Below are 21485 nucleotides of genomic sequence, written 5' to 3'. Positions count from 1 at the left end.
GTAACATGAAAGCTGCGCTGTGATTGGTTATTATATATTATACTGAGGTAACATGAAAGCTGCGCTGTGATTGGTTGTTATATATTATACTGAGGTAACATGAAAGCTGCGCTGTGATTGGTTATTATATATTATACTGCTGAGGTAACATGAAAGCTGCGCTGTGATTGGTTGTTATATATTATACTGCTGAGGTAACATGAAAGCTGCGCTGTGATTGGTTGTTATATATTATACTGAGGTAACATGAAAGCTGCGCTGTGATTGGTTGTTATATATTATACTGCTGAGGTAACATGAAAGCTGTGCTGTGATTGGTTGTTATATATTATACTGAGGTAACATGAAAGCTGTGCTGTGATTGGTTGTTATATATTATACTGAGGTAACATGAAAGCTGCGCTGTGATTGGTTGTTATATATTATACTGCTGAGGTAACATGAAAGCTGTGCTGTGATTGGTTGTTATATATTATACTGCTGAGGGAACATGAAAGCTGCGCTGTGATTGGTTGTTATATATTATACTGCTGAGGTAACATGAAAGCTGCGCTGTGATTGGTTGTTATATATTATACTGAGGTAACATGAAAGCTGCACTGTGATTGGTTGCTATATATTATACTGAGGTAACATGAAAGCTGTGCTGTGATTGGTTGTTATATATTATACTGAGGTAACATGAAAGCTGCGCTGTGATTGGTTGTTATATATTATACTGCTGAGGTAACATGAAAGCTGCACTGTGATTGGTTGCTATATATTATACTGAGGTAACATGAAAGCTGTGCTGTGATTGGTTGTTATATATTATACTGAGGTAACATGAAAGCTGCGCTGTGATTGGTTGCTATATATTATACTGAGGTAACATGAAAGCTGAGCTGTGATTGGTTGTTATATATTATACTGAGGTAACATGAAAGCTGCGCTGTGATTGGTTGTTATATATTATACTGAGGTAACATGAAAGCTGCGCTGTGATTGGTTGTTATATATTATACTGAGGTAACATGAAAGCTTCACTGTGATTGGTTGTTATATATTATACTGCTGAGGTAACATGAAAGCTGCGCTGTGATTGGTTGTTATATATTATACTGCTGAGGTAACATGAAAGCTGCGCTGTGATTGGTTGTTATATATTATACTGAGGTAACATGAAAGCTGCGCTGTGATTGGTTGTTATATATTATACCGCTGAGGTATCATGAAAGCTGCGCTGTGATTGGTTGTTATATATTATACTGAGGTATCATGAAAGCTGCGCTGTGATTGGTTGTTATATATTATACTGAGGTAACATGAAAGCTGCGCTGTGATTGGTTGTTATATATTATACTGAGGTAACATGAAAGCTGTGCTGTGATTGGTTGTTAGATAGTATACTGAGGTAACATGAAAGCTGCGCTGTGATTGGTTATATATTATACTGAGGTAACATGAAAGCTGCGCTGTGATTGGTTGTTATATATTATACTGAGGTAACATGAAAGCTGTGCTGTGATTGGTTGTTATATATTATACTGAGGTATCATGAAAGCTGCGCTGTGATTGGTTGTTATATATTATACTGAGGTAACATGAAAGCTGCGCTGTGATTGGTTGTTATATATTATACTGCAGTAACATGAAAGCTGTGCTGTGATTGGTTGTTATATATTATACTGAGGTAACATGAAAGCTGCGCTGTGATTGGTTGTTATATATTATACTGAGGTAACATGAAAGCTGTGCTGTGATTGGTTGTTATATATTATACTGAGGTATCATGAAAGCTGCGCTGTGATTGGTTGTTATATATTATACTGAGGTAACATGAAAGCTGTGCTGTGATTGGTTGTTATATATTATACTGCAGTAACATGAAAGCTGCGCTGTGATTGGCTGTTATATATTATACTGCTGAGGTAACATGAAAACTGCGCTGTGATTGGTTGTTACATATTATACTGAGGTAACATAAAGCTGTGATTGGTTGTTATATATTATACTGAGGTAACATGAAAGCTGCGCTGTGATTGGTTGTTATATATTATACTGAGGTAACATGAAAGCTGCGCTGTGATTGGTTGTTATATATTATACTGAGGTAACATGAAAGCTGTGCTGTGATTGGCTGTTATATATTATACTGAGGTAACATGAAAGCTGCGCTGTGATTGGCTGTTATATATTATACTGCTGAGGTAACATGAAAACTGCGCTGTGATTGGTTGTTACATATTATACTGAGGTAACATAAAGCTGTGCTGTGATTGGTTGTTATATATTATACTGAGGTAACATGAAAGCTGCGCTGTGATTGGTTGTTATATATTATACTGAGGTAACATGAAAGCTGCGCTGTGATTGGTTGTTATATATTATACTGAGGTAACATGAAAGCTGTGCTGTGATTGGCTGTTATATATTATACTGAGGTAACATGAAAGCTGTGCTGTGATTGGTTGTTATATATTATACTGCTGAGGTAACATGAAAGCTGCGCTGTGATTGGTTGTTATATATTATACTGAGGTAACATGAAAGCGGCGCTGTGATTGGTTGTTATATATTATACTGAGGTAACATGAAAGCTGTGCTGTGATTGGTTGTTATATATTATACTGCTGAGGTAACATGAAAGCTGCGCTGTGATTGGTTGTTATATATTATACTGAGGTAACATGAAAGCTGCGCTGTGATTGGTTGTTATATATTATACTGAGGTAACATGAAAGCTGCGCTGTGATTGGTTGTTATATTTTATACTGCTGAGGTAACATGAAAGCTGCGCTGTGATTGGTTGTTATATATTATACTGAGGTAATATGAAAGCTGCGCTGTGATTGGTTGTTATATATTATACTGAGGTAACATGAAAGCTGTGCTGTGATTGGTTGTTATATATTATACTGAGGTAACATGAAAGCTGTGCTGTGATTGGTTGTTATATATTATACTGCTGAGGTAACATGAAAGCTGTGCTGTGATTGGTTGTTATATATTATACTGAGGTAACATGAAAGCTGCGCTGTGATTGGTTGTTATATATTATACTGCTGAGGTAACATGAAAGCTGCGCTGTGATTGGTTGTTATATATTATACTGAGGTAACATGAAAGCTGCGCTGTGATTGGTTGTTATATATTATACTGAGGTAACATGAAAGCTGTGCTGTGATTGGCTGTTATATATTATACTGCTGAGGTAACATGAAAGCTGCGCTGTGATTGGTTGTTATATATTATACTGAGGTAACATGAAAGCTGTGCTGTGATTGGCTGTTATATATTATACTGCTGAGGTAACATGAAAGCTGTGCTGTGATTGGTTGTTATATATTATACTGAGGTAACATGAAAGCTGTGCTGTGATTGGTTGTTATATAATATACTGCTGAGGTAACATGAAAGCTGCGCTGTGATTGGTTGTTATATAATATACTGCTGAGGTAACATGAAAGCTGCGCTGTGATTGGTTGTTATATATTATACTGAGGTAACATGAAAGCTGCGCTGTGATTGGTTGTTATATATTATACTGAGGTAACATGAAAGCTGCGCTGTGATTGGCTGTTATATATTATACTGAGGTAACATGAAAGCTGTGCTGTGATTGGTTGTTATATATTATACTGCTGAGGTAACATGAAAGCTGCGCTGTGATTGGTTGTTATATATTATACTGAGGTAACATGAAAGCTGCGCTGTGATTGGTTGTTATATATTATACTGAGGTAACATGAAAGCTGCGCTGTGATTGGTTGTTATATTTTATACTGCTGAGGTAACATGAAAGCTGCGCTGTGATTGGTTGTTATATATTATACTGAGGTAATATGAAAGCTGCGCTGTGATTGGTTGTTATATATTATACTGAGGTAACATGAAAGCTGTGCTGTGATTGGTTGTTATATATTATACTGAGGTAACATGAAAGCTGTGCTGTGATTGGTTGTTATATATTATACTGCTGAGGTAACATGAAAGCTGTGCTGTGATTGGTTGTTATATATTATACTGAGGTAACATGAAAGCTGCGCTGTGATTGGTTGTTATATATTATACTGCTGAGGTAACATGAAAGCTGCGCTGTGATTGGTTGTTATATATTATACTGAGGTAACATGAAAGCTGCGCTGTGATTGGTTGTTATATATTATACTGAGGTAACATGAAAGCTGTGCTGTGATTGGCTGTTATATATTATACTGCTGAGGTAACATGAAAGCTGCGCTGTGATTGGTTGTTATATATTATACTGAGGTAACATGAAAGCTGTGCTGTGATTGGCTGTTATATATTATACTGCTGAGGTAACATGAAAGCTGTGCTGTGATTGGTTGTTATATATTATACTGAGGTAACATGAAAGCTGTGCTGTGATTGGTTGTTATATAATATACTGCTGAGGTAACATGAAAGCTGCGCTGTGATTGGTTGTTATATAATATACTGCTGAGGTAACATGAAAGCTGCGCTGTGATTGGTTGTTATATATTATACTGAGGTAACATGAAAGCTGCGCTGTGATTGGTTGTTATATATTATACTGAGGTAACATGAAAGCTGCGCTGTGATTGGCTGTTATATATTATACTGAGGTAACATGAAAGCTGTGCTGTGATTGGTTGTTATATATTATACTGAGGTAACATGAAAGCTGTGCTGTGATTGGTTGTTATATATTATACTGAGGTAACATGAAAGCTGCGCTGTGATTGGTTGTTATATATTATACCGCTGGGGTAATATGAAAGCTGCGCTGTGATTGGTTGTTATATAATATACTGCTGAGGTAACATGAAAGCTGCGCTGTGTAGGTCTGGCTTATGATTTGCGCCCCTTCCCTTCCGCCTCACCACATAAATCTGTCTGGTCGTTCTCCCTAGACAACTCTATACATGTTGGGGTAAAGTGCAGCCGCTCACATGCATTGTGCGGACGGACGTCTCCCCGCCGTATTGCATCACAATCACTTCAGCCGTGAAAAGGTGACCGTTTCACAGTTCTATTAGTATGGTGGCTGACATGGCCCGCTTCGGTGGCTGACATGGCCCGCTTCGGTGGCTGACATGGCCCGCTTCGGTGGCTGACATGGCCCGCTTCGGTGGCTGACATGGCCCGCTTCGGTGGCTGACATGGCCCGCTTCGGTGGCTGACATGGCCCGCTTCGGTGGCTGACATGGCCCGCTTCGGTGGCTGACATGGCCCGCTTCGGTGGCTGACATGGCCCGCTTCGGTGGCTGACATGGCCCGCTTCGGTGGCTGACATGGCCCGCTTCGGTGGCTGACATGGCCCGCTTCGGTGGCTGACATGGCCCGCTTCGGTGGCTGACATGGCCCGCTTCGGTGGCTGACATGGCCCGCTTCGGTGGCTGACATGGCCCGCTTCGGTGGCTGACATGGCCCGCTTCGGTGGCTGACATGGCCCGCTTCGGTGGCTGACATGGCCCGCTTCGGTGGCTGACATGGCCCGCTTCGGTGGCTGACATGGCCCGCTTCGGTGGCTGACATGGCCCGCTTCGGTGGCTGACATGGCCCGCTTCGGTGGCTGACGTCGCCGCGGCCGCCAACGGACTGCTACCTTCTCCTATAGGAAGCTACCGGCTCTGCTTTGTCGTCAGACCTAAGTTGGCTGTTTGGTTCCTCGCTGAAGAGAACTGTGATCGGCCGCTGCACCCCTAAATAGTGCCTGCAGTTGACTCTGAAGGAGTCGTGGGGGCGCTAGCGTCACCTCTGCCCCTCACTGCCCTCACAAGGCAATAGATGAGTAGTGAAGCCCGTTTTACGGAACGGTCTGCGCTGTTTGCTGTTACACCTACAAGTGCTGAGGACCGCCGAGCTAAGATGCCCCCCGGTTTCTTTTTTTGTGACTAAGCGGTGTGCGCCAAAGCCGCACGGCAAACGGGGAGGCCGTGTGGTGGGGTACTAAAGGCAGCTCATACACTAACGTCATTCACGTTTTACAGAAAAGTAAAGTAAGGGGGGCGGGGTATGACCGGCGTTGTCAGGGCGAGGGTAGCAACGCCTGTAGCTGTGCATATTTGGTGGTCTGGCGGTGAGTCCCTTCCACGCCGGTGTGCCGTCACGTGATTACACCTTGTTTCCAAACACTTCATTTCTAATATTTTGGTTGCTTTTGGTACAGAAACACGTCATGCAGAAGCGAACCCCCAAATGTAGCGTGGGGGCGCGCCGGGGGCTTGTGGGCCGGGCGGGGGCGCGCTTTTCTTTTTTTGCCTTAGGGGCCACTAAATGCTGTTGGGTCTCGGGGCCAGTTGGACTCCTCTGGTGGGATAGATGTGACTCTACACTTTGGGTACATTTAGTCAACCAGTTTCTGTTTCTCCTCTTTCCTCCTTCCCTCATGGCAGAGCCCCCCCCCCCCCGCCGCTCGCCCACGCGGTACCGTGCGTTTATGGCTTATTTAGAGAACAAGAACATTGCTTCTGTTAGCACGAGCCGCGGCTGTAATTACCGTCTCCGGGGGTCCGCACTCACATCTTATTTGTAAGCCCCAAGAAATTAGACCTCCAAAGCCTTTCTACAGGAAACAAAAGCTTTGTGTGAAGCCGCCCTTAAAGGAAGTCGGCCATCTATATTTAGTGTATGAAAGCCATCCTGCCATTATGTGCCAACCTCAGATGACGGGACCGCGGCTTGTTTATTCTTATTTAACCCCGTTATGTGCAGAGTCGCTGCCTCCGGCCCACATGAGCGGATTTGGATTTCGAATCGCGGTCTGCGCAGAAGATTCGCTTTTTTTATGTGTTTACACCAACTGATACAAATTGCGTATTTTGTGATTACTTTTCGCAAATCAGTTTTTCCGCTGCGAAAGCCCTCAAGCAGAATCTGAGCTGTTGGTGTGAGCGGCCTTAGCTGGAGATGTGAAGAGGATGCTTGCAGGTTCGGGCCGTCCCTCCCTCCGGACAACTTCAGCATTGGTACCACCATCAGTGTGATAACGGCATGCGCAGAAGCGTAGGAAATCATAACGACTGCGTTAGTAAGCGCTGCCGAAGATAAGGCTGTGACCACTTTTATCTTCAGTTGGTACATCGCAGGTTAATAAGTGACAGAGGTAATGAGGATTCTCCAAAGCAGAAAAAGTTGCTGTAATCACAAGTTTTGGGGTTTTTGGCATAATGGCCTACCTCTGAATATTCGAGTCTGGGATCAGGCCTGTAAAGTCACGGCTGTGTGATGGACACCGAGGTGGACGGCTCGTAAGCCCACTGGCTCGTCACATCACCAGGACAGCGCTGTTTCCTCTGCAGTGAAAGCTCTTATTAAATGACAGCAAGCAGAGGCCTTGAAAGCCGTGAGATACACAAATCATGTTGGATGGTGCAACAAATGGGCTTTTATTTGCTGAAACGGTCGTTTCCCCTTAATTCCGAGGGGTGCGGGGCGCATCGGGATGACTTTCTCATCATGATTAACGGGCTTGTAGATCCGGCCGGTATTGTAAGAAGCGCTTCCCCCGAATAGAAGAGCAAGCGAGAGATCATGCAGCCTGCATACAAATGGGCCTCTTATAAAGAGATTGCTTTAGAGCGCAGCGTTAATCCTCTCCTCGCCAGAACGTCGCACTCCGCGTCCACCGGGCGTCATATTGTCTTGGATGGGTCAAAGTAATGCTGCTCTGAAGTACGTGGGACTGTATTGTGCGCCTATGACCAATATTGTGCCCGCTGGGCCGCACACGGCTCCGTAATCGCCAGTCAGAAGGTGCGTTAAACGTTAACCAATATATACAGGCGGATCTAGCGGAACGGCGCACTAACGTACAACCATGTTCCTGACTCCACCTTCATCACACAATGCTCTGAACGACTGCTGCCTCAGGGGCACCTACTCAATAACAGGTTGGCCCACCTTTTTTGGGTGATCATGGCTTCCACGCGTTGGGGAAAAGATTCCGTAAGGTGGTGAATTTCCTCTATGCCCGCTATGTGCCCATGGGCAGCAGCTCCGTCAGTGGGTGCAGTAAGTGGGAGTAGATCTCACAGCCCTTTCCTGCATATCCCAAACATGTCCAATGGGGTTACAGTCCGGTGAGTTTGGGGGCGTAGGCTGCAGAGAGTGTCTTGTTCCCATCACTCCCCAGTGATACAAGCTCATTGACATGGAGCGTTGACCTGGTGAAAGATGGCGCTGTGGTCGGGGAAGACCTCCTGAAGACATGGGTGCAAATGATTAGCCAACAGGTAGTGTTCACCATCCAAGGACTGTTGGGATGACCAACAGTCCTATGCCAGGCCAGGACACCGCCACTACCAGCCTGTTCAGTCCGATCGGTGAACTTAGAATACAGCTTTATGCCATATGTTGGCCCACAGAATGGGACTCTTCATGCCAGTCTTACCTTGTGCTGTGTGTCCAAGGTTCATTGATGCCTTTCTGGAACCACGTAAGGTCATGTTGGCGGTGGTGTGGTATCATCAGTAGCTACGGCTACTGAACCCCAGTCAACACATGGTAATACACCGTATGGAAATGAGCTTCCCGTTGTATTGCTGGGTCGATTGGTCCACTGTGGCACATGGTTGCTGAGATGCCAGACATGCCACCAACGCTCGCCTCTAGGATCCACCACATGTGGTCTTCTGTTGGATGTCTGTCCATCGTTAGACCAGTCTTGGCGCACTCTTGATACCGTGGTTTGGTTACAGCCAACAAGTGCAGCTTCATTCCATGGGATAGCACGATTATGGCTATACCACATTTTTTTTAAATTCCTTTTTCTTTCGTTCACTAGGGTTATGTGAGGGCTTAGTTTTAGGGGACAATCTATGGTGTGTTTTGAATTATTTTTTTACTTGACCCTTAAAGGGGATTTGAACTTGTGTTCATTTGCTTGCTTATTTCATATAATGTTTCAGTATTGCAGTATATGGTATTTCTGCAGGCATTGTAGTAGGACAGACTATAGGCATGGCTTAATAGGCAGTGGTACATGGCAGTCCTGGGGGCCTTCAGAAGGCCCTGGGCTGCCATAACTGAACAGCACCTCTTGATCTCATTGAGGGGCGCCGGGCAGGACCCCTGAGTTCTATTTGAGCTACTTTAAAGGGAATCTGTAACATCCCCACAGCAACGTAAACGAAGGGGGCCGGGTGAGGTGTATTAGGGGGGGGGGGGGGGGGGGCGGGTGAGGTGTATTAGGGGGGCCGGGTGAGGTGTGTTTTATACTCTCCTAATCCTGCGATGTCGTTGTTGCACGGCTAAATAAATCTGCCTTTTCGTATTCCCGTGCGCTCGCGTTTTCATGGCCTTGTATAGGAGGGCACGCACAGGACGGTCAGTTCTTCGGTTGGTGTGCGGGCTTCAGAGGGGGCGCTGCTGGATCACGGGGAGCGTATAAAAATAGATCACCGGATCCCTGTCCCGTATACCGTGCTGTGGGGACACTAGAGATTCGCTTTAAAGGTTGTCGGCAAGTGTGCGCCATTTAGTATCAAGGGGTTAAAACCGCATGTGAAAGGGCCGACCTTTAACGAACCGTGCATTTTTATTGCACGCTTAAATCGCTCTTTTTACTTTCTTTTGTGCCCTTTTGTACCTGCTTTTCCTTTTTTACTTTTGCCTGAAAACCGCGCCTCATCTGTGGGTAAAGCGCAGGTTGCCGAGCGCGGCATCGGGTTGGGTTTCTCGAACGATATTGCGCTCGCCTCTGTGTAGTTGGTTTTACCCTACAAAATACCCAGGCCAAGAACATGCTGCTTTAAGCCACTGACCCCCAAAATGGCGAAAGGCGCCAAAGACAAACTTCATAGTGCGTTGTTGTATTTGTCAATGTGCTTCAGTGTAGCGTCAGGCCGCAGTGCGTACGGGCGAGAAGATGGGCATGAACTCTCCTGCGTCTGGGGCAGGAGGAGCGCATCCTTAAACCGAGGGCCCTTCGCTGGATGGGCCCTTCGCTGGATGGGCCCTTCGCTGGATGGGGCAGCAATAGTTGAAGACCAGAATACCCCTTTAAAGACTTTGACCGTTCTACTTTGTGGTGGGACTGAACAGGTTGCAGGAATCCCGGTGGGTTTGGGTGGTCTTAGAGGGTATAATTGTAGATCTGTGATCGGAGCCGCTGGAGGGAATGTGCCGGAAGGTTCCCAGTGTTCACCTGTATAATAGCAGCACAATATCCGCTCATTATCACCTCCTCGCCGCCCACGACTGCCGGCGCTGTCACACTTATGTACTCAAAGGGTTTCTTTCAGCATCTTGTGACGTGTGGGAGCAGAACTGTATGAAGCCCCCGCCGCCGGGAGCCTGGAAGGTACTTACATAATCCACGACTGTAGGTGACGCAATGGGGAGCTCCTGACAAGTCAGGGAAATGAACCCCCTAACGGTCATAATAAAACTGGAAACGCCCCCCTGAAAATGTCACTTTAGTTTTTTTTTTGAATTTTCCATGTAAATATTGCATATTTCGTGCAGAACTCGGTCATCTTGTAAGGCCGGCTTCACATGACCGGATTTCAATTGCGGAATCCGTGATCATTACCCACACGGACAATCTGCGGTATTTCACGCCTATTTAAGAAATAGAGCATTCGCATGTCCGCTGAGATGAGCCGATGGCACCGCACAGATGGCTTCTGTTGAAGTCAATGGAAGCCGCTCAACCTGCAGCCCGTCCGCAATTGGTGGCATTGCTTATAGGCTGTGGATACGTGCGTCATCGCCTAGTGACGGCGTGGAAAAAAGTCCGCTTAAGTCCATTTTTAACCCCTTAGTGGCACAGCACGGTTTTAGTCTTAAGAACAAGTAAATTGTTTCCCTTTCTGTGTTCAGCGGTCATAACTTTTTTAGAAACCTTCGTCCGTGTCGCCGTTTTACAGCTTGTGTTCTGCAGGACAAGTTGTAGTTAGATGCCATGGTCAGCAATGACTGGCACTGCAGCATCTGTGGGGTTAAACAGCATGAGGGCTAATGCCCACGGACTGACTTCAGCAGTGTTATGCGGCGGCAATCCGTGACATTATCCCGCAACTAATAGGTTCTATTGAACCCAATGGCTTGTTCACGCTGCGGAATTCTGCGTCGTGAAAGAAATTGTGTCATGTTCTAATTGACGCGGAAAAACGCGGGGCCGGCTTCCATTGTAGTCAATGGAAGCCGTCCGTCATGCGATGCTTCCGCTGTGAGCGCAGCGGAAGTATTGCGTGATTGTGCGCCACTGCAGCATGCTTGCCAGATGGGACTCGTGCGGCGGACCTGGAGAGGTGAGTTTGGCATCTTTGGGGGGCTCTGTGTCTCACACCGCTGCGATATTCCGCTGGCAGAGTCCGGCATGGCCGTGGGCATGAGGCCTTAGGGAGTGATTTGATAAGCCCTCCTTTTTCTGAGGGGAAAAAGACCCCGAATGTGACAATTGGAGAGGAAATAACAAGGGGAGTGATTAAAAGAGGGGAAGAAAATCACCATGTTACCCTCCCCCCCCCAGGATCGGCAGGAGAATCACAGAAGGTTCTCTGCCCTCCCTGCTCTGTACACAGACTGAAGTGACGGCTTAGTATTCCCGACCCAACTTCAAACGGCTGTAGCTCCTGGTTCTATTGGAGAGGAATTGTGGCTATAAAATGACACCAAAATCCCATCTCCACCGCTGATGGAACCGGAGCCGCAGCCGGCTGGAGTAGAACAAACTGTACGCCCGGGACTGTAAGGTCCTTTTACATGCAGAATGAAGAGCTCTGTAGGGGTTAATGACTACTTTTCTGTTTCCTAAAGAGATTGGGGCCAGTTTATTACTAACCTAACCGGACTATGCCCGAGGTAGCGACTTGTCCTTCTATTTCTTCGCTCTTACTGTGGAGGCTGGATGACATGGCTTTCCCAGCCCCCTGAATGGCTAATAAGTCTAGTCGCGCAGGACACCTGTTTTTGACATATTGCTATGATGGCTGCTAAATTCAGCATTGGAAAGAAGACCTCTTGAGTACTTTAGAGGGGAGTTCCTGTCTCTGCTAAACATGGCCAAGACGGGAGCGTCGCAGGCTGCGGGGTTACGGACGGAGCGCTTTGAGCGGCGCCGTTTCTGTAAGCCCTGTAGAAGTCGGTGGGAACTACACAAATAGCGTCGCGCAGGAAGTTGCGCTGTTTCCGCAAGTCTGGAGTTACAGGAACAGTATACCTCGCTGGGCAAAACTCCGGCGACTACTTTTAAGAGCTACCACGTAGCACAGGGGTTTTGGCTGTTTTTGTCGTGCTGCCCACCACCAGTTGCTGCTTTCAGGGTGGCTTGAGGTGGCAGGGATGTAACAAATGCATGCAGGTCCTGGAGGTGGGACCGACCGGAACCCATCAGATTCGCATGGCATCCCTTGTTTATATGTCCTAAACACCCGAGATGGGACCACCCTTCTAATGGTGGCCATATTGGCTTGTGAGCCCACTTTCATCATGTGACCAACCGGCGCAGCATCTCTCTATCTCTACAACACTTCTGCCGCCATACTTGCTACTTGAACTTGGTGGGTGCCGTTGGGTACTTTGGGTCAAGCTGCTTTGGTGAAACTGAATTCCCCGCAGCGGCGCTGCCCTCTGTTGCAGTTATACTGCTGTCTTCCATTGATGCCAGGAAAGTAGCCGCTGCCATCGTGATGGGAGGATGTTGAAGTTCTGGTTATGGGGTGCCACAGAAAATGTCAGTCAAGTTTGGGGGGTGGGGGTGGGGCGTCACCCTGATCCGCATGCAGTGTAATCAGGCGAAGACTTCCCCTCTCTGGAGATGAAGGGTTAACAGGAAATGTTCCTCTGCCGCGGCATAAACTTGGATGTTGTAACTCTGAAGCGGGAGGTTCTCCAAGGTCGCGACCTTTACTTGTGTGTTTGTACATTCCTGCGTTGCGAGACTGTAGACATGCCTTCACATGGCCGGTCCGTGTAACAAGAACATACATGAAACACTGGAAGAGATGCCAAGGAATGAAGCGCTCCTCATAAGTTACAGTTCAGGATTTGGACTTTTTAACCCTGTAGTGACCACGATACACTTTTTTTTTGACACGACTGATTACCTTTAGCTCTTTCCAATCCACTGTCTGACATCTAAAGACATTCTGATTGAAGACGGTACAGCTCTGATGTCGGAAGACATCCGGCAGGGTATTCTTACTGGAGATTACTGGCGGCTCTGTTTTCGGGGGCCTCTCCAGTATGTCACATACTGCAGTACTGGCTCTAGCCAGCAGATGGCAACATTGTAAAATGGCAGAAAGAGAGGGCCTCCCGAGGAAACCCTGAATCCAAAATTGGATTGCAAAGGGTTAAACCGGCACATACATCTTTGAAAGGCGTTGGCTTGGCTGACTACTTGACAGCCAGACGCCTGCAATAATAGTCAGGAGCAGAGAAAGCTCAGGTCCTGGCAGATTAACCCCTTACATGCCACAATCAATAGCAACTGTAGCTTGTAATCAGCATTCAAGTGAATGGGATGGCACTGCAATACCAGGCACAACCACTATGCAATGTATGGTGCTGTCTGGATTACAATGTGGACCAACGCCGCCTAAGTGCTGCAGCCCCTTCAAACTGGACTTCTGTGGATCCAGGCCTTAAAGTGAAAAAACATTAAATACTCTCCTATTCTGGTGGCGTCGCACCCCCAGCGCCAGTCGCATGGAATCCAGAAGAAGCTGTGAGCTGCCGCAGTCATATGACCACGGTGTTGGGGACATTATTGTTGGCTCCTTACACCCAGAAGGGAATAGGAGCATGGAGACCATTATAGCTTATTTAATATTGGCGCTGCATGGGGGGCAGCCTACAAAACCCTTTTCACTTGCTGCTGCTGTTTTTGCTTTTATGAACTTTTACCTGAAAGTTTACTGAACCCTTTTCATTCCCTGATATCCATTTCCCATCATTACAGTCCAGACGTTTATGATTCTCCATCTTGGTTCTGTGACTAAACTTTTTTGCGTGGTAGTCAGAATCCTTGATCAGCGTTGAGGTAGATGCACATGGGGGGGCAGGCTTGTTAGATTGCCAGCTGCTTGCTGGTCAAATGTGCTTGTGCACGGAGTGATTTCTACATGAAGCACACAGCTCTGTTCTCGCTGCAGTGGACAGACGTGGTATTGCAGGCCCAGCTTCCCTTGAAATGAATGGGAATATGGCCTGCATTACCAAGCCTGGCCACTGCAGTGGGAACGGAGCTGTGTGCTTCCTGCAGAAATTGGTTCATTGTGTAAACATCTTAACCCAGCAAGCAGCTGATCGGCAAGGGTCCCGGGTTGCTGACCCCCTCCAATCTCTTATTTACCAATTCAACGGATAGGCCATCAGTGGTTTACAACTTGACAACCCCTTTTCCCACCAGTTTGTTCTCGTCTCATGTGCGTCAATGCATTTAGCGTGTGCAGTTGCATTAAACATCTAATATATGAAAGAAATGAATCTTACTAACAATTTCTTTTCTTCAGGCTCCAGACAAGAGGAAAGCGTTAGAAGAGACCAAGGCCTACACCACCCAGTCCTTGGCAAGCGTCGCCTATCAGATCAATGCGTTGGCCAACAATGTGCTGCAGTTACTGGACATCCAAGCTTCCCAGCTGCGGAGGATGGAGTCCTCCATCAATCATATCTCCCAGGTAAAGGGGCCATCACTGTATGGTAGTGGGGTTCAACTGCTGGAACCCCCACGACTATGGATGAGGGGGAAGCAGCGCTAGATCCATCACTTTATTAGATGGGAGAATCCATTTCTGTGTTTGCTCACTAGTAAGTTATTTGTGGCCCAGGGTTGCCATCCCAATTCTGCTAATTGTCATTAAAACTGGTCCACAAGCCCTCAAAGCACAGCTGAGCTCCAGAGAATGATGAGATGGATTATAAAGACTGCACTTATCAAGCATGCCAATCACCAAAGAATCTCTGTAGGTGTGGAGCCATCGAGGAATGCTGGGAGATTTCTGTTCTGAAGCCTGCAGAATGGTGAATTCAGCTCTAGACTAGAGTGCAAAGAGGAATTCGGAATCCGTCCGTATGGAAGAGAATGGATTGTGTCCTGCTGCCAGATAAACTCCATAAATAATATAGTGGGTGCATTTCTTACTGCCTGCGCGCCTCAAAGGGGAATCTAGGCCGACCGTGAGCTGACATAACTACCACTATGCTTATACTGCTTAAGGCCAAAATGAGTTATGTCATTAAGGGGTTAAAAAAGCACCAAGGCAACCAAGTTCTGCACTCTATTCGTCCTTCACTTCTTGTTCTCCGTCTTGTGTTGCGTAAGACAGACTTTGCATGACAACAAGCAGTGGACAGCAAATTGGAAGGAAGGGGAGCCCTGTTGGCCAGCGCTTTAGGCCGCCTGCAGACGAGCGGGTCGGATCCGGCGGCGAGAATTCTCACCGCGGGACCCGACCCGAGCGCCTGCAGAGACGAGCGCATACTCGCCCGCGCCCGGCGGCCCCGGCTCTTTCATGTGCCGGCTGCTGAGCCGGCGGCCGGGTGAGTGACGTATCTGTGCGAGGCTCTGCGAGCCCCGCACAAAAATAGGACATGCCGCGGTTTGTTTGCCGCGCGAGATTTCGCGCGGCCAAACCGCGGCCGTCTGCATAGGAGTGCAGGCGGCCTTAGTGGGCTTTTTCATCACAGAAATGTCATTTTAGGTAAATAGCCAATTTTGATAACCTGCAAAACTGCACAGCCCGGTCAGGATAGACCGCCATTAGTTGATCGTGGGGATTCGCCATTCAGGACCCGCAGTCGGCACCACAACACCCAGTAGGGAATGGAAGCGGTTTGCAATTACCAACCGCTACATTGGGGGTCTGCGCTGTCTGCTTCTGCTCCTTCCCCCTCTGTGTTGCAGTGCTGACAACAGGCGCCTGATTAGCTGGTGGCCCGGGTCCTGCGTGGTGGCCCCCAGCCCATAAACTATGACCCTTCCTGAGGATTGTCATCAATAGAAACTGCCCAGAAAACCCCTGTAATCACCTGGGAACAGTCCTAAAGAACATGCGCCTGGCAGTAAAGGTGTCTTGGCCGGTGCAGACCTCCTTATCGTGGGGACGGGGTGCGGTCCGTGTCACACAGGAAGCAGCCGTGAGTGTGCTCGCAGCCTTCATCCTGCGGGCTCCTGGCTCGTGCGCTCCACGAGTTCCTCTGCCGCCGGTAGAAGCTTCCTTCCGCAGAGCCGATCTGTGCGTTTCTAGAAGCTTCTGCCGCACCTGCTGACATTTTACATAATTTTAGTTTCGGGGAAAAAAACTGAATTTGCATAAACTTCAACAGCAGAAGAATATCTTTACATTTTCTGTGATGACATCCGTGTCCTTCGCTGTAGACTTTCCTTCCCTCGGACTCTGCCGCAGATATCGCCTTCCTGCGTGAGCTGCTCTGCGCTTCCAGACATGGAGGCTCTCCGGGGCTTCTATGGAGATATGGGAGCTGGACTAACGGCCGTTGGCAAATGCACCCAGATAGTTGCTGCAGCCGTAACTTCTTGGGATGTATTTAAAGGGAACCTGTCATCGTGTTTTACAGTGCAATCTATGATGAACCTTTAATGGCGCTGCGCATGAGGCTTCCTTACCGCTAATTAGTTCTGTCATCCGTGACCGATGCCGCTACAATCTGCATATAAAGCTTTCCTGCGTTGTATTAAAATGAGTTGCAGAGCCATTTCCCCGTCACCGCGCCCGGCCGTCCCTGTTCATGATTGGCGTGCATACAGGCTTCCCATCTCCCCGAACTAGGAGAGGATTGTTACTCCCAGTCAGCTGACCTCGGACGCAGTGCGCCGCTGAAGTCACAGCTAGTAGAGGAGAGCTGAGGGGTGCAGATTTCTAGAACTCCTGCGCTGTTAAAGTTGCATTCTGAAAATTGCTGACAGGTTCCCTTTACAGGGACCCTATTATGGCGCTGTTTGGGAAGGTCGGCGTTGTCGCACAGAGGGCAGCGCTGATACTGCAGATTCTTTGCTGCTGCCTTCCACAAGTTTCTCTGACGATGCAGCTGGTGGAAGCGTCTTTTGGAGCTTGGGGATGCCCGCTCTCCGGTTCCTTTTTGCTGTGAAGATCACATTATCTGTTGATCTGAAAATATGCCTCTTTAGACTACTGTGCGCGCTTCTCCCAGAGACTTCAATAGGAGCCGGTGTGCGCGCGCTTCTCCCAGAGACTTCAATAGGAGCCGGTGTGCGCGCGCTTCTCCCAGAGACTTCAATAGGAGCCGGTGTGCGCGCGCTTCTCCCATAGACTTCAATAGGAGCCGGTATGTGCGCGCGCTTCTCCCAGAGACTTCAATAGGAGCCGCCGGTGCGCGCGCGCTTCTCCCAGAGACTTCAATAGAAGCCGCCGGTGCGCGCGCGCTTCTCCCAGAGACTTCAATAGGAGCCGCCGGTGCGCGCGCGCTTCTCCCAGAGACTTCAATAGGAGCCGCCGGTGCGCGCGCGCTTCTCCCAGAGACTTCAATAGGAGCCGCCGGTACGCGCGCGCTTCTCCCAGAGACTTCAATAGGAGCCGGTATGTGCGCGCGCTTCTCCCAGAGACTTCAATAGGAGCCGCCGGTGCACGCGCGCGCTTCTCCCAGAGACTTCAATAGGAGCCGCCGGTGCACGCGCGCGCTTCTCCCAGAGACTTCAATAGGAGCCGCCGGTGCACGCGCGCGCTTCTCCCAGAGACTTCAATAGGAGCCGCCGGTGCACGCGCGCGCTTCTCCCAGAGACTTCAATAGGAGCCGCCGGTGCACGCGCGCGCTTCTCCCAGAGACTTCAATAGGAGCCGCCGGTGCACGCGCGCGCTTCTCCCAGAGACTTCAATAGGAGCCGCCGGTGCACGCGTGCGCTTCTCCCAGAGACTTCAATAGGAGCCGGTGCGCGTGCGCTTCTCCCAGAGACTTCAATAGGAGCCGCCGGTGCGCGCGCGCTTCTCCCAGAGACTTCAATAGGAGCCGCCGGTGCGCGCGCGCTTCTCCCAGAGACTTCAATAGGAGCCGCCGGTGCGCGCGCGCTTCTCCCAGAGACTTCAATAGGAGCCGCCGGTGCGCGCGCGCTTCTCCCAGAGACTTCAATAGGAGCCGCCGGTGCGCGCGCGCTTCTCCCAGAGACTTCAATAGGAGCCGCCGGTGCGCGCGCGCTTCTCCCAGAGACTTCAATAGGAGCCGCCGGTGCGCGCGCGCTTCTCCCAGAGACTTCAATAGGAGCCGCCGGTGCGCGCGCGCTTCTCCCAGAGACTTCAATAGGAGCCGCCGGTGCGCGCGCGCTTCTCCCAGAGACTTCAATAGGAGCCGCCGGTGCGCGCGCGCTTCTCCCAGAGACTTCAATAGGAGCCGCCGGTGCGCGCGCGCTTCTCCCAGAGACTTCAATAGGAGCCGCCGGTGCGCGCGCGCTTCTCCCAGAGACTTCAATAGGAGCCGCCGGTGCGCGCGCGCTTCTCCCAGAGACTTCAATAGGAGCCGCCGGTGCGCGCGCGCTTCTCCCAGAGACTTCAATAGGAGCCGCCGGTGCGCGCGCGCTTCTCCCAGAGACTTCAATAGGAGCCGCCGGTGCGCGCGCGCTTCTCCCAGAGACTTCAATAGGAGCCGCCGGTGCGCGCGCGCTTCTCCCAGAGACTTCAATAGGAGCCGCCGGTGCGCGCGCGCTTCTCCCAGAGACTTCAATAGGAGCCGCCGGTGCGCGCGCGCTTCTCCCAGAGACTTCAATAGGAGCCGCCGGTGCGCGCGCGCTTCTCCCAGAGACTTCAATAGGAGCCGCCGGTGCGCGCGCGCTTCTCCCAGAGACTTCAATAGGAGCCGCCGGTGCGCGCGCGCTTCTCCCAGAGACTTCAATAGGAGCCGCCGGTGCGCGCGCGCTTCTCCCAGAGACTTCAATAGGAGCCGCCGGTGCGCGCGCGCTTCTCCCAGAGACTTCAATAGGAGCCGCCGGTGCGCGCGCGCTTCTCCCAGAGACTTCAATAGGAGCCGCCGGTGCGCGCGCGCTTCTCCCAGAGACTTCAATAGGAGCCGCCGGTGCGCGCGCGCTTCTCCCAGAGACTTCAATAGGAGCCGCCGGTGCGCGCGCGCTTCTCCCAGAGACTTCAATAGGAGCCGCCGGTGCGCGCGCGCTTCTCCCAGAGACTTCAATAGGAGCCGCCGGTGCGCGCGCGCTTCTCCCAGAGACTTCAATAGGAGCCGCCGGTGCGCGCGCGCTTCTCCCAGAGACTTCAATAGGAGCCGCCGGTGCGCGCGCGCTTCTCCCAGAGACTTCAATAGGAGCCGCCGGTGCGCGCGCGCTTCTCCCAGAGACTTCAATAGGAGCCGCCGGTGCGCGCGCGCTTCTCCCAGAGACTTCAATAGGAGCCGCCGGTGCGCGCGCGCTTCTCCCAGAGACTTCAATAGGAGCCGCCGGTGCGCGCGCGCTTCTCCCAGAGACTTCAATAGGAGCCGCCGGTGCGCGCGCGCTTCTCCCAGAGACTTCAATAGGAGCCGCCGGTGCGCGCGCGCTTCTCCCAGAGACTTCAATAGGAGCCGCCGGTGCGCGCGCGCTTCTCCCAGAGACTTCAATAGGAGCCGCCGGTGCGCGCGCGCTTCTCCCAGAGACTTCAATAGGAGCCGCCGGTGCGCGCGCGCTTCTCCCAGAGACTTCAATAGGAGCCGCCGGTGCGCGCGCGCTTCTCCCAGAGACTTCAATAGGAGCCGCCGGTGCGCGCGCGCTTCTCCCAGAGACTTCAATAGGAGCCGCCGGTGCGCGCGCGCTTCTCCCAGAGACTTCAATAGGAGCCGCCGGTGCGCGCGCGCTTCTCCCAGAGACTTCAATAGGAGCCGCCGGTGCGCGCGCGCTTCTCCCAGAGACTTCAATAGGAGCCGCCGGTGCGCGCGCGCTTCTCCCAGAGACTTCAATAGGAGCCGCCGGTGCGCGCGCGCTTCTCCCAGAGACTTCAATAGGAGCCGCCGGTGCGCGCGCGCTTCTCCCAGAGACTTCAATAGGAGCCGCCGGTGCGCGCGCGCTTCTCCCAGAGACTTCAATAGGAGCCGCCGGTGCGCGCGCGCTTCTCCCAGAGACTTCAATAGGAGCCGCCGGTGCGCGCGCGCTTCTCCCAGAGACTTCAATAGGAGCCGCCGGTGCGCGCGCGCTTCTCCCAGAGACTTCAATAGGAGCCGCCGGTGCGCGCGCGCTTCTCCCAGAGACTTCAATAGGAGCCGCCGGTGCGCGCGCGCTTCTCCCAGAGACTTCAATAGGAGCCGCCGGTGCGCGCGCGCTTCTCCCAGAGACTTCAATAGGAGCCGCCGGTGCGCGCGCGCTTCTCCCAGAGACTTCAATAGGAGCCGCCGGTGCGCGCGCGCTTCTCCCAGAGACTTCAATAGGAGCCGCCGGTGCGCGCGCGCTTCTCCCAGAGACTTCAATAGGAGCCGCCGGTGCGCGCGCGCTTCTCCCAGAGACTTCAATAGGAGCCGCCGGTGCGCGCGCGCTTCTCCCAGAGACTTCAATAGGAGCCGCCGGTGCGCGCGCGCTTCTCCCAGAGACTTCAATAGGAGCCGCCGGTGGCGCGCGCGCTTCTCCCAGAGACTTCAATAGGAGCCGCCGGTGCGCGCGCGCTTCTCCCAGAGACTTCAATAGGAGCCGCCGGTGCGCGCGCGCTTCTCCCAGAGACTTCAATAGGAGCCGCCGGTGCGCGCGCGCTTCTCCCAGAGACTTCAATAGGAGCCGCCGGTGCGCGCGCGCTTCTCCCAGAGACTTCAATAGGAGCCGCCGGTGCGCGCGCGCTTCTCCCAGAGACTTCAATAGGAGCCGCCGGTGCGCGCGCGCTTCTCCCAGAGACTTCAATAGGAGCCGCCGGTGCGCGCGCGCTTCTCCCAGAGACTTCAATAGGAGCCGCCGGTGCGCGCGCGCTTCTCCCAGAGACTTCAATAGGAGCCGCCGGTGCGCGCGCGCTTCTCCCAGAGACTTCAATAGGAGCCGCCGGTGCGCGCGCGCCTCTCCCAGAGACTTCAATAGGAGCCGCCGGTGCGCGCGCGCCTCTCCCAGAGACTTCAATAGGAGCCGCCGGTGCGCGCGCGCCTCTCCCAGAGACTTCAATAGGAGCCGCCGGTGCGCGCGCGCGCCTCTCCCAGAGACTTCAATAGGAGCCGCCGGTGCGCGCGCGCCTCTCCCAGAGACTTCAATAGGAGCCGCCGGTGCGCGCGCGCCTTCTCCCAGAGACTTCAATAGGAGCCGCCGGTGCGCGCGCGCGCCTCTCCCAGAGACTTCAATAGGAGCCGCCGGTGCGCGCGCGCCTCTCTCCCAGAGACTTCAATAGGAGCCGCCGGTGCGCGCGCGCGCCTCTCCCAGAGACTTCAATAGGAGCCGCCGGTGCGCGCGCGCCTCTCCCAGAGACTTCAATAGGAGCCGCCGGTGCGCGCGCGCGCCTCTCCCAGAGACTTCAATAGGAGCCGCCGGTGCGCGCGCGCGCCTCTCCCAGAGACTTCAATAGGAGCCGCCGGTGCGCGCGCGCGCCTCTCCCAGAGACTTCAATAGGAGCCGCCGGTGCGCGCGCGCGCCTCTCCCAGAGACTTCA

General features: G+C 51.3%; 1 protein-coding gene across 9 annotated transcripts in view; it reads left to right on the top strand.

The window, feature by feature from the left end:
* The window catches only part of ABI1 (abl interactor 1), a 92596-nt gene that overhangs the window by 16103 nt on the left and 55008 nt on the right, over positions 1 to 21485 (top strand). For all 9 annotated transcript variants that reach the window (XM_066585657.1, XM_066585659.1, XM_066585661.1 and 6 more), the window contains exon 2: positions 14430 to 14597. In XM_066585657.1, the coding sequence (XP_066441754.1) occupies positions 14430 to 14597 (168 nt within the window). The remainder of the gene's footprint in view (positions 1 to 14429; positions 14598 to 21485) is intronic.

This window comes from Eleutherodactylus coqui, chromosome 12 (genome assembly GCF_035609145.1).
Source record: "Eleutherodactylus coqui strain aEleCoq1 chromosome 12, aEleCoq1.hap1, whole genome shotgun sequence".
Taxonomy (NCBI): domain Eukaryota; kingdom Metazoa; phylum Chordata; class Amphibia; order Anura; family Eleutherodactylidae; genus Eleutherodactylus; species Eleutherodactylus coqui.
Note: the sequence above shows the minus strand (reverse complement) of the source record. Positions and strands in the feature narration are given on the sequence as shown.